This window comes from Felis catus, chromosome B4 (genome assembly GCF_018350175.1).
Source record: "Felis catus isolate Fca126 chromosome B4, F.catus_Fca126_mat1.0, whole genome shotgun sequence".
Lineage (NCBI taxonomy): Eukaryota > Metazoa > Chordata > Mammalia > Carnivora > Felidae > Felis > Felis catus.
In genome coordinates, this window is record NC_058374.1 from 94,206,465 (window position 1) to 94,223,226 (window position 16,762).

General features: G+C 39.8%; 1 protein-coding gene across 2 annotated transcripts in view; it reads left to right on the forward strand.

Moving 5' to 3' along the window:
- Window positions 1–13,214, forward strand: part of YEATS4 (YEATS domain containing 4) — a 75,846-nt gene extending 62,632 nt beyond the window's left edge. The window contains exons 8-10 of one of the 2 annotated variants that reach the window (XR_006600863.1): window positions 2,494–2,870; window positions 7,629–7,759; window positions 12,627–13,214. Coding sequence is in view for 1 of the 2 variants with exons in the window: in XM_023257224.2 (XP_023112992.1) it covers window positions 2,494–2,584 (91 nt within the window). In the remaining variant the exon portion in view is untranslated. Of the gene's footprint in view, window positions 1–2,493; window positions 3,421–7,628; window positions 7,760–12,626 lie in introns of those variants that run through there. The other variant, XM_023257224.2, reaches the window with a different exon arrangement.
- Window positions 13,215–16,762: the final 3,548 nt, after the last annotated feature.

Here is a 16,762-nt window from a genome sequence, read left to right on the forward strand (position 1 = left end):
TAGTTATCTATGGCTGCGTATAAAACCACCCCAACTTACTGGCCTAAAACCTCACTTATTATCTTATGCTTTCTGTGCGTCAGGAATCTGGGCAAGACTTATCTGGATCCTCTGCTCAGGGTCTCTCATAGGCTGCAGTGAAGCTGGGCTTCAGTCATCTAAAGCTTGGCTGGGGAGGAGTCACTCGAGACTCACTCATGTGGTTGTTGTTGGGACTCATGTCTTCATGGGCTGTTGGAAAGAGGCCTTCCTGAGTCCCTTGCCTGGTTGGTCTCTCCACTGCACAGCTTACAAGATGGCAGCTGGCTTCATATGGAAAAAATGAGTGAAAAAGCAAGAGAGGGCAGGTAAGATGGAAGCCAGAGTCGTTTGTAACCTAATCTGAGAAGTGGCAGCCCATTATTTTTGCCTTATTTTATTTGTTAAAAGTAAGTCAATAGGTCCAGTCAAAGGGAGAGGATTCTACAAGGGTGTGAGTAACAGAAGTGGGGATGTTCAGGGGCTCTTAGAAGTTGTGTACCACATCCATGTTTATTTTCCTTCTTTTTTTTTTTTTAAAGTTCACCTATTTATTTTGAGAGAGAGAGAGAGAGAGAGAGCACGTGTGTGTGCACATATGCGTGCACGTGCAAGTGGAGGAGAAGCAGAGAGACAGCGAGAGAGTCCCAAGCAGGCTCCAAGCCTGACTCAGAGCTCGATCCCATGACTTGCGAGATCATGACCTGAGCCAAAACCAAGAGTCAGATGCTCAACTGACTGAGCCACCCAAGCACCCACCCATCCATGTTCATTTTCATCTAATAACTTCGCCGACTAGTTTCTACTGCAGTTACACATCTCTGTGGCCTTATCTGGGACCTCAACACCACTTGGAACTTTATATTCTCCAAACTTTCACCCTCTGTGCTTCCTGTCTTGACTACAACTTTTCATTCCCTCTACTTGTCCCACGTCTTCACTCCGATTGCACCATCCTTCACAGCAAACATGACTTCCTGTCCCTTTCAGCCTTTCTTGTCCTAGTGTGTTAATACTCTTCCAGTGTTTCTCAAAGTTCCATACAGGGAGTTTCCTGTAAGCAGCTAGTTATATATGGCCTTACTAAAAACCTAGAGACACCCACATTCACCTATTTGATTTTGGGGACTGTCACACTTTCACTTCCTCCACTTTAGGGCAAATCTAGTCTTCTCTGCTTTTTCTTCCATTCCCAGGTTGATTAGCATGCCTGAAGGAAATCATAAAATCATGCTGATTTGTTTCACTATAAATGGATGCTCTCTAACTTCATCTGAGTAACACCTCTCTTCAGAAATGCATCCCTACAGAATTTACCCAGCATCATTTCCAGAACTTTCTTGTTCTCCTGAAGTCCCCAAACCCACCATCATTATCCTTGGTCTATCCTTAGCCTTCCTCCAGTGGAAGGCTATTTTTGTTTGGCTCTAGAACACTCTCATCTCTCACTCATTATTTTTCGTCCTGAGAGAAATGGGTGTGATCATCCTTTCTGGGTCTAAACTCTTCACATGCCCTTATAATCCATTCTGTCCCACTTCTTGACTTTGCTCCATCAGTTCCTCCCTCTCTGTCTGTATTTTCTCCTTCACCTTCAGATTACAAACATGTCCATCATAAAAGCAACCTTGACTCAGTTACTGCCTCAAGCTACTGCTTCATCACTGTCTTTTCTTCTACCACTAAATTTATTTTTAGTTTTCCAATAATTTTCTAATATAATGAAAAGTAGAGGGGGCACCTGGCTGGCTCAGTCGGTAAAGCATGAAACTCTTGATCTTGGGGTTTTAAGTTCCAGCCCCATGTTGTCCCCACCCTCTTTTTTATGTCATTGAATTGCGGAATTGAGTCCATTGTCCTAAGCTTTGTCTCACTTTTTGGACTTGCCTGATTGTTTCTTTTTTAGTGTCATTTAACATGTTCATCTACCCCTATATTTCCTGTGAACTGGAGATGAGATATAAAGGCTGATTTCAATTCAAGTTAAACATTTTTGTCGGGAATATTCATAACTAGTGCTATGTATTTTATATTGCATCACATTTTAGGCACATACTTTTGATTGTCCCACTTTTAGTGACACTAACATTTATTACTGGGTTAAGGAGGCAACAGCCAGATCTCCCCGCTGTTAAATTACTTTTTTTTTTCACTTGCAATCAGCAAATAATCCATGGAGAGATATTTTAGTACCATTTTTGGCACCTCTCCAGATTGTAAACATCCTTTATTCTATCAGAATGAATATATCAGTCATGGTTCATTAAAGGAAACAAGCCAATCGAAATTTTTTTTCATCAGAGAGAGATTTAATTCAACTAATAAGGAGAGCTTCCAAATTCATTGGAAGAGCTTGGGGAAAGGCTAGGCTAGGCCTTCAGGGGGCTGAGTTATGAAACAGACGAAATTTGGTATCTGTGTTCCAAGGCTTATGAAGCCACCATTGAAGTTGTCTCTCCATATTCTCAAATCTAGGACCAAGAATTGGGCAGAAAAACTCATTGACTCCGTATCCATGCTGGCCAGAAGCAACAGTCAAAGGAACAAGAAGATGGCCTCCACCTAATTTCTACTTTCCAGATCTAATGCAAGTGCATTTCATTTTTGGACCTTAATTCATATCTTGAAAACTAGATGTAAAGGAGTTTGCATTTTTTTTTTAAACTTTCCGGCCAGCCTCTGCACACAAGAAGCATTAGAATAGTTGTTGATCAAGACAATCCATGGATTCTACCACACTATGGCAAGGGCAGTGAAGGGAAACACACCTGAGACCTCTAAGGTTCTGTGACAGGAATCAGAATGTTTCTCCTGGGCTCCCCACTCTGCAGGCATGTTGCAGGATGGAGAAGGTAAAACCCAACAGTTACTACTTCTCCACATGCTTTTCATCTGAAGATGTTGTTGCTCTCTCTCATCTACTATTGCCTCGTTTTACATTCTGTTGTACTTAATGGTTATAATTTTTTAAATGTTTATTTATTTTTGAGAGAGAGAGAGAGAGTGCGTGCACATGGGAGTCGGGGAGGGACAGAGAGAGAGAAATTCAGTGAGGCTCCGCGCTGTCAGCACAGAGCTTGATGAGGGGCTTGAACCCAATAAGATCATGACCTGAGCCGAGATCAAGAGTTGGACGCTCAACCAACCGAGCCACCCAGACCCCCTAATGGTTGCAATTTTTTAATTCTCGTTTTTATTAGCGTTTTGGGAGGACAAAGAAATAGCAACCTTTTCAGATCTCCTAGATGATTTTCAAACTGTTCCATAGACACATCTGAGTGATAGGATATTCTCCCATGTCCCGTGGACGATTTGTGAGACATACCAGCATACCAGAGTGCAGGTATCAATAATTTTACAAACTCTCCTACATAATTCTAATAAACCCTTCCAATACCACCATTTTTGTATTACTTATTTATTTCTGTATATCACATTACTTTCAAACTTCATGGCTGGTCACGATAAACATTATCTCACAAACGATTATTATCTCACAGTTTCTGTAGGTCAGGAATCTAGTCTTCATGTTCGTATTTGGCTATAATTCACTCGTTTTTATTGCTATAAATGCTCCATTGTTTTCATGTGTCAAATTTATGTTTTTATTCTTCTCTTAATGGACTTTTGAGTTTCTAGTTTAGGGCCATTATTAACATTGCTGACGTACACAGTCTCTTACATGTCGCTCATAAAAAGACTTGTTAGCACTTCTTGAGTTTATATCTAGGACTGGAATTGCTGGGTAAAGGGTATATATATTTCCAGTCTTTACTGGATACTTCAAATCTCCAAAGTTGTACCAGCAGGTGTGTGAGAGTGACTGATACTCCCATCCTTGCCAGTGCTTAGCATTGTGAGGCTTTTAAAGTTTTTGACAACCTGGTGGCTATGAAAAGATATCTCATCCTGCTTAATTCACTGATCACTTGAGATTGAGTCCCTTTTCTTATGTTTGTGGATTAATGTGTTTCTTCTGTGAGGTCATTATTCGTACCCTTGGTTAATGTTTCAGTTGGTTGTTTTGTGTTTTCTTTGACATGTAAGAGCACTTTATATAATCTGGGTATTACACTTTGTTAGTTACACTGATTCTCTCAACAAATATTTACTGAGCACTTAGTGTGCTCAGAGGATATAGCTCTCAACAAGGCAGACCAAAAAAACTCTTAGTTCATCAGGCATCCATTCTAGAATAGGGAGACAAATAATAAACACAATATATAAGCAAAGTTTGGGGTGCCCGGGTGGCTCAGTCGGATAAGCGTCCGACTTCAGCTCAGGTCATGATCTTGTGGTTTGTGAGTTTGAGCCCCATACCTGGCTCTGTGCTGACAGCTCAGATTCTGTGTCTCCCTCTCTCTGTGCCCCTCCCCTGTTCATGCTCTGTCACTGTCTCTCAAAAATAAACGTTAATTTTTTTTAATTAAAAAAATAATAAATAAGCAAAGTTTATGGTGTATTTATTAGATTTTTACATACCCCGTGATAAATGTTACAGGCAGAAATAAAGCAGCGAAGGGGTCTAGGGGATTCTGGGGAAGGCTACAACTTAAAATAGGATGGTCGAGGAAGACTTCACTGAGAGACTGACATTTGAGTAAAACCTGAAAAAGGTGAGGAAACAGACCATAGAGATATTTGGTGGAAGAACATCTTAGATAAAGAGAACAACAAATGCAAGGGCCCTGCAGTTTGAGCATAAATGGTTTATGCAGGGAAAAGCAAGGAGGCCAGTGTGGCCAAAGATGAACGAGAAAAATGAGTCATAAAAGAGGATATTTGAGCAGTAAGGTAAGGAAGGTGTGTGTGCAGAATGTAAAAGATGTTGTAGACCGGACACCTGGGTGGCTTGGTCGGTTAATCATCTGACTTCAGCTCAGGTCATGATCTCGTGGTTCGTGAGTTCGAGTCCCACATCTGGTGAGCAGGAGCCCTGCTTTGAGTGAGCACAAGCCCCACTTCGGGTGAGCCCCATTTCTCTCTCTCTTTTTTTTCTCTTCTCGTCGCTCACTTGTGCTCTCTCTCTCTCCCCTTCAAAAATTAAGTAATTAATTTTAAAAAAAGGTATTGTAGACCATTACAAGCACTTGACTTTTAATCTTGGTAAGATGGTAATCCATTTGAAGAAAGGAAAGATTTGAGCAAAGAAGTGGCACAATTTGACATAATTACAGTTTATTTATTTTATTACTTATTTATCTATAGATTTTATTTCTTTTAAGTAATCTGTACACCCAATGTGGGACTCGAACCCACAACCCTGAGATCAAGAGTTGCATGTTCTACCAACTGAGCCAGCCAGGTGCCCTGTTTTAAGAGGCCCACTATGGAGGACAAGAGCAGGAATAAACTGAGTGGCTTCCAAAGTAATCTAGGTGAAAAATCATGGTGGCTTGCACCGAGGTGATACTGAGGCAGTAAAAAGTAATAAGAAAAATTAAAAGACATCTTATGAGTAATTGTGACCCAGCTGAGGTTGGGTAGTATTTGTCGGGTAGTTACTGATTAATTTTTGTTTTTCTACTCTAGAAGAACTTTCTCTAGAGATACTTAGGACCTGAGACTGTGGATGGAGAAAGCAAGGGTGGCAACCCACTGGTGGGATTGGTATGGCGATAGCATTAAACAAGCAAAAATTATAATAGCGCAGGCTAAGGTGATAACGGTAAAGGTGGTGAGAAGGTTTCAGAATCTAGATTTTTTTCTAATGTTTATTTATTTATTTTGAGAGAGACATATAGAAAGTGAACAGGGGAGGGGCAGAGAGAGAGGGAGAGAGAAAGAATCCCAAGCAGGCTCTGCACTGTCAGCACAGAGCCCAGTGTGAGACTGGAACTCACAAACCGTGAGATCATGACCTGAGCTGAATCACTGAGCCATCCAGGTGCCCTAAATCTGGATTTATTTTGAAAGTAGCATTAACAAGATTTGTAGATAAATTGGGCAAAAGTGAAAAATCAAAGATGACTTTAGGAGGTTTTTTATCCTAGAAGGTTTGAGTTTTTAATAGTTAATAATGAAAAAAGTTCAAGAAGACCAGATTTGGTAGAAAAAATCAGAAGCTCATTTTTGGACCTGTTGAGTTTGAGTTGCCCTATAAGACAGGCATTCAAATGGAGATGCCCAGTTGGCCACTGAACATATGAGCCAGGCATTCAGCAGAATTTAAAGGGAGTTTTATTCGTCAACATCGTTGTTGTAACAAACAACCTCTAAATCTCAGTGGATTACAGTAACACTTACTTCTTGCTCTTGTTAAATATGGGTGACAGATTGATTACAGCTCCACTCTAGGCTGCAAGCCAGCTATGTCTGATTCAAGAGTAATCTAATTTGAGCCCTAAGCTGAAGAAACAGCCACTATCTGGCACATGCCATACTTGTGGCAAAGGGCAGAAGCAAGAGGGGCCAAACTAAACAATGCAATTAAATTTAAAGCTTCTCTTTGTATGTGGCATAGACCATATGCTTCCATTCCATTCCACTCATAGCCCTGTCCTACGATGAGACAAAGATGTATACTGTGTACTGAAGAGGAATTTCAAGGAAAATCCAAAAGTGTGAATGTACAATCTTCATAGAAGGGAGGGAGCAAATTGTTGTAAACCATAATTCAATCTACCACAAAGTGAGTGTAGACATTGAAGAGAAGAAATCCAAAGACTGAGATATTTCAATGTTCAGAGGTCAGGGAGATAAGGAAAAAACAGCACAAGAGACTGAGCAGAAGCAAATACTAAGGCGGGGAGAAAACCAGGTTGGAAGTCAAGTAAAGAAAGGGTCTGAAGAAAGAGGGAGGGAGCAGCTGGGTCATACATTGCTAATAGGTCAAGCAAGGTGAGGGCTGATATTGACCATTCGATTTAGCCACGTGGAAATCTTTGGTAATCTCGACAAGAGAACTGGTGACATGGTGAGGGGCAAAAACTTGATCAATGTGGATTCAAGAGAGAGTGGGAGGAGAGAAGTTAGAAATAGCCAGTACAGGCAGGCTACTCTTTCAAGGACTTTTGCTGAAAGGAGAAGAAAGGAAATGAAGGATAACTGGAAGGAAAAATGAGGTTAGTAGTAATTTTTTTTTTTTTAAGATGGGATAAATAAGGGTGCCTGGGTGGTTCAGTCATTTAAGCCTCCGACTTCGGCTCGGGTCATGATCTCACGGCTCATGAGCTCCAGCCCCACGTCGGGCTTTGTGCTGACAGCTCAGAGCCTGGAGCCTGCTTCGGATTCTGTCTCTCCCTCTCTCTCCGCCCCACCCCCACTCACACTCTGTCTCTCTTTCCTTCAAAAAAATAAATAAATATTAAAAAAAATTAAGATGGGGTAAATAAAGCCATAGTTTCATAATGGTAAGAAAGATCCAATAGAGAGGAAAAAACTAATACCAGAGAGAAAGTAGACAATTGCTGTACTGAGGTCCCTAAATAGGCTGGAGGAGGTGAGGTCTAGTGGACAATAGAGGACTGGTTTTCATTTGGACCACAGACAGTCTGTTCATATCAACACCTGACAAGGCAGAGCATATGGACACAAGTGCAGATAGGTGAGTAGATGTTATGGGAGGAACATATGGGAATTCTTTTCTGATTGCTTCTTCTGTTTTTCAGCTAAATGAGATGCAAATCATCAGTTGAGAGTGAGGATAGAAAGAAGTTGTCAGAGTTTGAAAATTAGAAGAAAGTATGAGTGTCTAGAAGAATGGGAGACTGAATGCACTCGGGAACAATAATGATTGTTGGTAAGTAACATCAAGAGCCTACTTGAGATTGGTGATAGTTGGTGATAGTTATGTGTGTGTGTGTGTGTGTGTGTGTGTGTGTGTGTGTTTTCTCTACCCGCAGTCAGCAGCAGAGATGTGAGTTAAGTGGAGAATTGGATTTATCCAGATGACAAACAGGCAGAAGGTTAGATTTAACTAGAATTTATCATGTTAAAGAAAGGACAAGGGTGGCTCAGTTGGTTAAGCGTTTGATTCTTGGTTTTGGCTCAGGTCATGATCTCACGGTTTGTGGGATCGAGCCCTGCATCAGGCTCCATGCTGACAGCCCAGAGCCTGCTTGGGATTCTCTCTCTTCCTCTCCCTCTGCTTCTCTCTCTGTTTCTCTTTCTCTCTATCAAAATAAATAAATAAACTTAAAAAAAGGGACAAGGTAGTTTAAGATGTATATAAGGGAAGGTACATAATGGTTGATTATGGAATTGGTGGGTGAGTTTGGAAGAGATGGGGTGTATCAAAGTGTCATTTTGACCAGAAATCTGACAGTTTCATAATTTCATTTTTAAAAACCATGTAAATATTTCATCGATCTGGAGTGTATTTTGATGCAGTTTTGAAGTAGAGCTCTAAGTCTTCCTCCAACTATCTAACCATTTGTCCCCACATCATTTATCAAATTACTTATTGAATTACCAATTTCTTCCACTGCCATCTTTTAAATAGCCTCCAAGTCTGTCTTTTTTTTGGTCTTATTTTTTATTTTGCCATTACTACTGCCCTAGTTTCGGTCACTATCATCCTGCAACTTTCACCTAGGTTGCTGCCATAGCCCCCTAGCTCTTGCTGGTCTTGAATTCCATTATGTATTCTGTGGTCAAAATGGCCTTTGTTTTACACAAAATCTGTCACGTCACTCCCTCCATAGAACCTTCCAGTAACCATCCCACTCCCTCAAGATGAAGTAAAAACTGTTTAATGAGGTTTATTTCTGTAGCTTCGTCTCTTGCCATCCGTTCTCTTCACTCTCATCTCTGCTCTCCAGCCCTAAGGCATTTAGCTTCCTGAATATGCCAAGGTCTGGCTTATTTCCAGGCACATGCTATTCTTTGCCTCTGTCCAACGTCACTACATCTTTGATGACTAACTCATCTATCCAGCAGGTTTCACTACAATGTCACAACCTCCAGCAAGCCTTTTGTGATCGGCCTTGAGCTCAGATTAGGGACCTCTGCTGTATGAAACTTTCCCTATGATAGTACTAATCATGTAGAATTGCAAATGCTTATTTACTTCCCTTCTAGGCTATAAGCCAGTTGAGGGAATTTTGTGTTCTAATTCTGAATTCTTTTTCATCTAACATGTAGTAAATTTTTACAGTTCTTTTTCAGTTTGATAGAATATTTTCAATTATGTGATATATAGCAGACACCATGCTGGGATATGGGAATAAAAGAGAAAACAGGAATGACAAGATCACTCCCTTCACACAGCTTATACTCTAGTGATAGGCAATAAAACTAACTAACAACTAACTAACTAACTAACTAACTAACTAACTAACTAACTAAAACAATTGCAGCCTGTGTTAGGAAGAATAGAAATAGTTGGCTGTGATAAGGAATAATAGAGGGTCCTACTTAGATAGGATGGCCAAGAAATTCTGCATTGAGTAACTCATATTTAAGCTAAGAACTAAAGAATCATAAGGAGCCAAGATGCCTGGGTAGCTCAGTTGGTTAGGCGTCCGACTCTTAATCTTAGCTCAGGTCATGGTCTCACAGTTATGGGATCAAGCCCTGTGTTGGGCTCTCCACTGACAGCTTGGAACCTGCTTTGGATTCTCTCTCCCTCTTTCTCTGCCCCTCTCCCTCTCATGCTCTCTCTTAAAATAAATAAATAAACATTAAAAAAAAAAAGATTGAGAAAGAACCAATCATGTGAAAAGCTGTAAGAAGAACATGGCAAGCAGAAGGAAGAGCGAATGCAAAATTCCCAAAACAGAAAAGAACTTGGTGTGTTCTAGGAATTTTGACTGCAGAGTTGTAATTGATGGGATAAGGTAAATGGTATGAAGGTAGCCAGATCATGCAGGGTCTTTTTGGCCATAGCTAGGCACTTGGATTTGTTCTAATGGGCTGGAAAATCATAGAAGGCTTTTAAGGGTTTTGAGGAGAAGAAAGGCATGCTTCAATGATATTTCAAGAGTTCATTCCGGCTATGTTGATAGTGGAATGTAAGAAGGTTCCCATGGATGTAGAGGGACTAGTTAGAAAGCTATTGCAGAAATCTAGGAGGGGGAGAATGGTAGCTTAAACTAGCAGAATCATAAGTAGAGATGAGGACAAAGGAATTAATTCAAGGTATAATTTGGAAGTAGAAAATTTGAACTTGCTGATGGGTAGACTATGAAGGGTGAGGGAAAGGGAGGAGATTAGGATGACTCCCAGGCCTCCAACTTCAGTGACTGAGTGAATAGTGTTATTATTTACAGAGATTGGGACAACGGGGAGGAATCCCTTAGGGAGGACACAGGGAAATTAAACATTCTATTTTGACTACGTTGTTTGAAATGTTTATGAGACAACAAAGTAGAGAAGTCACGTTAGCAGTTGGAATATGTTGAAAATATTGAATATCTGGAGATTAGGTGAAAGGTCTCATCTTGACATATAAGTATAGGCTTCACAATGAAGCCTTAGGAAATGGATGTGCTCTTCAAAGAACAAAGCCTATGTGGAGAAGAGATGGTACAATTTAGAAACCAGGATCTAGGCACTAGATCAGTTAATCAGTTACCAGAGTGCCCCTTCTCCCCGCCCTTCTCATTGCACTGAGCTAGGAAATACATGTATGCATATACCTATGCACAGAAATATGTATTTACATACATACTCTTGTATACATATATAAACACACACATTTACATCGCTATTTATTTCTGTATCTATCTACCTATATTGAAAACCATGTGTTTGCACTGACATGGTCCACTCCCAGTCCAGTACCACTGGGCTCATTCTAGCCTTCCCCCATCTCTATTTATACTACTCTTCTCTCACAGTGAGAAACTTGCCTATTATTATCCTCAGTATTCTACTGATTTGCTTGATCTCCTGGTGGGTAGCTAATTTCCTGACATTTTTTAGGCTAGGATACCCTCCTTGAGCAGGCCCTGTCTCTCATGAGGCTCTTCTGCCCAGGAAGGGAGTTGAGTTTTTTAATTTAGGTTCTGCACATCTTAATATGTATAGTCTTTGGTATTTTATTTGTTGTTGCTGTTTTGAAAAGGCATTTTTGAAGAGCCACGTTTTCTGATTATTGTTTAAATCTGAGAAGACTACAATATATAGTTTCATTTTTCATATTTACCAATTTGAAGGGAAAGTATTTTTTATTTCATTGCTTTTATTGATTATTAGTAACCCTGAACATTTTTCAAATGTTTATTAGTCATTTTAATTTATGTTTCTGTGAATTGTATGAACCTTTTGTTTATTCTATGTGAATTTTAGTGTTGTTGTTGTTGTTGTTGTTGTTGTTGTTGTTTTGGTTAAATTTGTCCCAGATATTTTATTCTTTTTGATGCAATTGTAAATGAATTGTTTTCTTAATTTCTTTTTCTGTTACTTCATTATTAGTGTATAGACACACAACAGATTTCTGTATATTAGTTGTATCCTGCAACTTTACTTAATTCATTTATTAGTTCTACTAGTTTTTTGGTGGAATGATTGGGGGTTTCTATATAGTATCATGTCATCTGCAAATTGTGACAGTTTTACTTCTTCTCTACCAATTTGGAAGCCTTTTATTTATTTTTCTTGTCTGATTGCTCTGGCTAGGACTTCCAGTACTGTGTTGAATAAAAGTGGTAAGAGTGGACGTCTTTCTCTTGTTCCTGATCTTAGAGAAAAAGCTTTCAGGTTTTTCCCATTAAATGTGTTATTAGCTGTGGGAGTGCTTTTCTTTTTTTTGAATCAGCTTTCCTGAGTTCTTTATAAATTCAGGAGAATATTAATCCTTTACCTATTTAAGTTGTCACCAATATTTTACCTAGTTTTTTATTTGCCATTTAAATCTATCTTATTTTGATATTTGACATGTGGAAATTTTCTATTTTTATAGTTAAATTTATTATTCTTTAGTGACTCCTCCTCCCCTTAGTTTAAAAAAAATTTTTTTTGTTTATTTATTTTTGAGGAAGAGAGAGACAGAGTGCGAGTAGGGGAGGGGCAGAGAGAGAGGGAGACACAGAATCCGAAGCAAGCTCCAGGCTCTGAACGGTCTGAACAGAGCCCAATGCAGGGCTTGAACTCATGAGATCATGACCTGAGCCGAAGTCAGATGCTTAACCGACTGAGCCACCCAGGTGCCCCGTCCTCCCCTTAGTTTTAAGTTTAGAAAAAGACTCCCCTATCCAGGGATTCAGTAAACATCCTTTTTTGTTTCACCTCTTTTTCTCCTTCCTCCTCCATCTCCCTCTCTTCTTTTTCTCTTCTGCCTCTTAAGCCTTCTTTTTCATTAAAGTTTGCCTTAAGGCCAGCTTTAAGTTAAACAAGCCACTAAGCTAGACCCAATCACTTTGGTCTCGGAGGGGGTGGGACTGTCTTGTAGACCAAGAAGAATGTGGGATTGGGATGGGTTTCTCTATAACACCCCCTCCCTATCCCTCCCACATAAGCAGTTCAGTGTTGAGCTCCCTAATAAGTGTATGTACGTCTGACAATTCATAAACTGCTGAAGTGAAAGGTGGCCTTTAAATATTCTGTATATAAATTTAGCCATTTATACAGAGAGAATGAAAAAAAAAATATGGCCTGATTCTGATCAGATGCTGCCTGTTTCTCCTTACACCATGGGGTTCTGTTCTATGTCATTTCCTTTGAAGTCAGTGGGAGCTCTGTGCAGGACGGCAACGCGAACACCGGGCTCTATACATGAAGGTGAGAACTGCCATTACGATAAACTATTCGGCAGTGTGGTGGAGGGAACATTGGTTTAACACACTTGGTGGCTACCCTGCAGATCCCACTGTCTGTGAGAGCTTTGTTCAACTGGAGCAAACAAGACCTTTTTGAATTTGGACATACAAGGGCTCATTCAGCAGAGCATCCCCTGTTATGAGAGGCAGCACAGTGCTGGGCAGACACTGCAGTTTTTAGCCAGCACACTGAGGGCATTTCTCTCACATTCTCTCCCATCTGTAAAGAGACTGTTTTCAAGACCCCAAAATGGTTTTCTATAGATTGGAGAGAGGCAGAAATATTTTTACATGTTTGTACTCGTGTATAATGGGGGGCAAACTACAGTCATATCAAAGTAGCCAGGCCTTTTCAATGTGGAAAGAAAGAATTCTTTGCAAATTTTAGCAGAGCGTGTTCTGTGCCGAAAAGCAGAGCTTGCAGGAGAAACAGCGAGAGAAAATTTGATGTAGAGATGATATTGGAAATAAAGAATCACAGACATTTGCTTGCTATCTCAGGAGCCTTTATTTTGTTAATTAGCCCACAGAAACTCTCTCTTTCCCTTCCCCCTTTTACAATGAGTAACGTACCATTTTTTAGGAAGCCGAATCAAATGAATATTTCAGATTATTGTTCTGTAGACATCCGAATGAATAGAGGTCAAAGAACAAATTGCCCAAATTGATGGGTGATTTTTTTCCCACCTACCCCATCCCCTGACTTTGAGATAGTATTCTCCCCTTACCGATTCCTTCCTCATATCATTCTGCTCCTGACTCCAGGCCCTTGCTCAGGCTACAGCATACTCTCAGCTTCAAGGTCCCTCATCTCTGGGACCCCTCCCAGAGCAGGGCACCACATTTTATATTTGTAATGTCTCCTATTGGATAACATTGGAGTGGAGCAGGCATATTTTATTTACAATTTCGAATTCTTTTTCAGAAAACTTGCATCCACCCCTGAACATAGAATACCCTTCCTTTCCACAGGTGGTTAGCACATAGACAACATTTAAATCCTTCGGGTCAGGATGAGATCACCAAGGGAGGAAATAAATGTAGATGGGGGAGAAGAGAGAACTGAGTTCTGGGACACTCCAAATTAAGGGGCTTGGGGAGAAGAGAAAATATATCCGAGAGACCACTCTAGGATAGGACACAAGGAGTGGCATCATTCTTTGAAAATAATAGTTATACAATAGTTTTGAAATAATAGTAATATAAGAAACTCTTTTAGAGTGTGACTATGCCTTAATTTATATAAGTTGCCCTCTACTGGGCAGAGGTAGCTGTTCTTCCCGCTCTCAGTTTATCCTTACTCCAATCAGCCTTGGATGAGTTTTAGATTTTTGTGCCCAGATGAAACGTGGAAAATTGGGTAGGTAGAATATATTCCGTTTATATGATGACATACAGTGCAGCTATGATTTTTAATAAGAAAATACTTACGAAATCATGTTGAGTTAATAAAGAATAACCCCAATTTACACACAAACGTGCATACGTATACACACAAATATGTGACCAGAAAAAAAAAGCTATAATGTAACATAAAAGTGTAACATATTTCTGGATGGTAGGTTTCCAGGTGACTTTTATTTTATTTTTTACGCTTTTCTTTGCTTTGCAAATATCTCTCACTTAAAAATTTTTTTTTTTAATTTAAGTTTTAGTTAAATACAGAGCAGTATTGGTTTTAGGAGCACAATTCAGTGATTCATCACTAACAGATAACCCGAGTGTTCATCACATCAAGTGCCCTCCTTAATTCCCATCACCCATCTGGCCCATCCCTACCTACTTCCCTCCATCAACCCACAGTTTATTCTCTATTATTAAGAGTCTGTTGTGATGGGTTTCCCTCTCTTTTCTCTCTCTCTCTCTCTTTTTTTCTCTTCTCAAATATTCATCTGTTTTGTTTCTTAAATTTCACTTATGAGTGAAATCATATGGTATTTTTCTTTCTTTGATTGACTTATTTCGCTTAGCATAACACATTCTAGCTCTATCCACTTTGTTGCAAATGGCAAGATTTCATTCTTTTTGATGGCTGAGTAATATTCATGTGTGTGTGTGTGTGTGTGTGTGTGTGTGTGACATTTTATTTATTCATTCCTCAGTCAGTGGACATTTGGGCTCTTTCCATAGTTTGGCTGCTGTTGATAATGCTGCTATAAACATTGAGGTAGATGTACCCCGTCAAATCAGTATTTTTGTATCCTTTGGGTAAATATCTAGTAGTGCAATTGCTGGGTGGTAGGGTAGTCCTACTTTTAACTTTTTGAGGAAGCTCCATACTGTTTTCTAGAGTGGCTGTACCAGTTTGCATTCCCATTAACAGTGTAAGAGGGTTCCCCTATCTCTGCATCCTAGCCAACGTTTGTTGTTTCCTGTGCTGTTAATTTAATTTAATTTGATTTAATTAATCAAAAAAAATTTTTTTGAGAGAGAGAGAGAGAGAGAGAGAGAACAGGAGCAGGGAGGGGCAGAGGGAGAGAGAGAAAGAATCCCAACTAGGCTCCATGCTCAGCATGGAGTTTGACATGATGCTTGATCCCACGACCCTGGGGTCATGACCTGAGCCAAAATCAAGAGTCGTTTGCTCAATTGACTAAGCCACCTAGGCGCCTCTATTTTATTTTATTTTATTTTATTTTATTTTATTTTTTAATTTATTTTTTTAAGTGTACTTTAATTATACTGCTTTACAGTGGAGAAACCAGCTTTGATTCTTACCTGAGAGAATCTTCTTTACCTAAGTTCTTTGCCTAAAAAAGATAATGTCCACATATCTTTTTGTTTTTTACATTTATTTATTTTTTGAGAGACATAGAGCACAAGTTGGGGAGATGCAGAGAGAGAAGGAGACACAGAATCTGAAGCAGGCTCCAGGCTCCAAGCTGCCAGCACAGAGCCTGACACGGGGTTTGAACTCACAAACCGTGAGATCATGACCTGAGCCGAAGTCAGACGCTTAACCGACTGAGCCACCCAGGCACCCAACATATCTTTTTTTTTTTTTAATTTTTTTTTTCAACGTTTATTTATTTTTTTGGGGGACAGAGAGAGACAGAGCATGAACGGGGGAGGGGCAGAGAGAGAGGGAGACACAGAATCAGAAACAGGCTCCAGGCTCTGAGCCATCAGCCCAGAGCCCGACGCGGGGCTCGAACTCACGGACCGCGAGATCGTGACCTGGCTGAAGTCGGACGCTTAACCGACTGCGCCACCCAGGCGCCCCTTTTTTTTTTTTTAAATTTTTTTTTCAACGTTTATTTATTTTTTTTGGGACAGAGAGAGACAACATATCTTAATTTAGTAGTCAGCACCCTTCAGACTACAGGCCCAACCTGCTTACCCAAAGTTTTTGTTTTTAACTGTAGAAGGGGCTGCTCACAGTCTTCCGAATGTGCTCTGTGCTTTTCTACTTCTCCTTCTTGAAAGCTCGGGATCCTTTTCATTTCCCTCTTTTTCCTATAATTTCTACAAATCCTTTAAGATACTATTTAAGCTCCACCTCTTACTTGGTCCTAAGACCACAAATGAAGGAAGAGGTCTTCAAAGATTCGTGGTTCTATTATTCATTTAGCACTTACCACAGGATGTTTTGCACCGTTGTCGTTCCTCCTGTATGAGTCTATAACATGTCTCCAACTGGCATTTTGATTCTTAGAGGACAGGTTCTGTGACTAGAGTTCTTAGTATCGCCAGACCCCCTATGTCTTTCTTGTTCACAGTAAGTGTGTAATAAGTGTTTGTTTAGAGCCAGGGTTATTTCAAGTATACCTATATATCTATATCTGTATCTGTATCTATATCTATATCTATATCTAATCTCTCTCTTTACAGAGAAGTTTGTAACTTCTAAGTGCTTTGAGCTTATTGAAGGAATAAAATTTCAGCAGTTAATTTACTATAAGGGAAACATTTTAAATACATGTAGTTATAAACTGTTGCTTCAGCATTCTTTCTTCCTTCACAAAAGGTCATTAGTCTTCTCTTCAGGGAATGTTCTCCTCTTAAGGTCTCCTGAAGTACAATGTAGCTTTATTTTTCTTCTT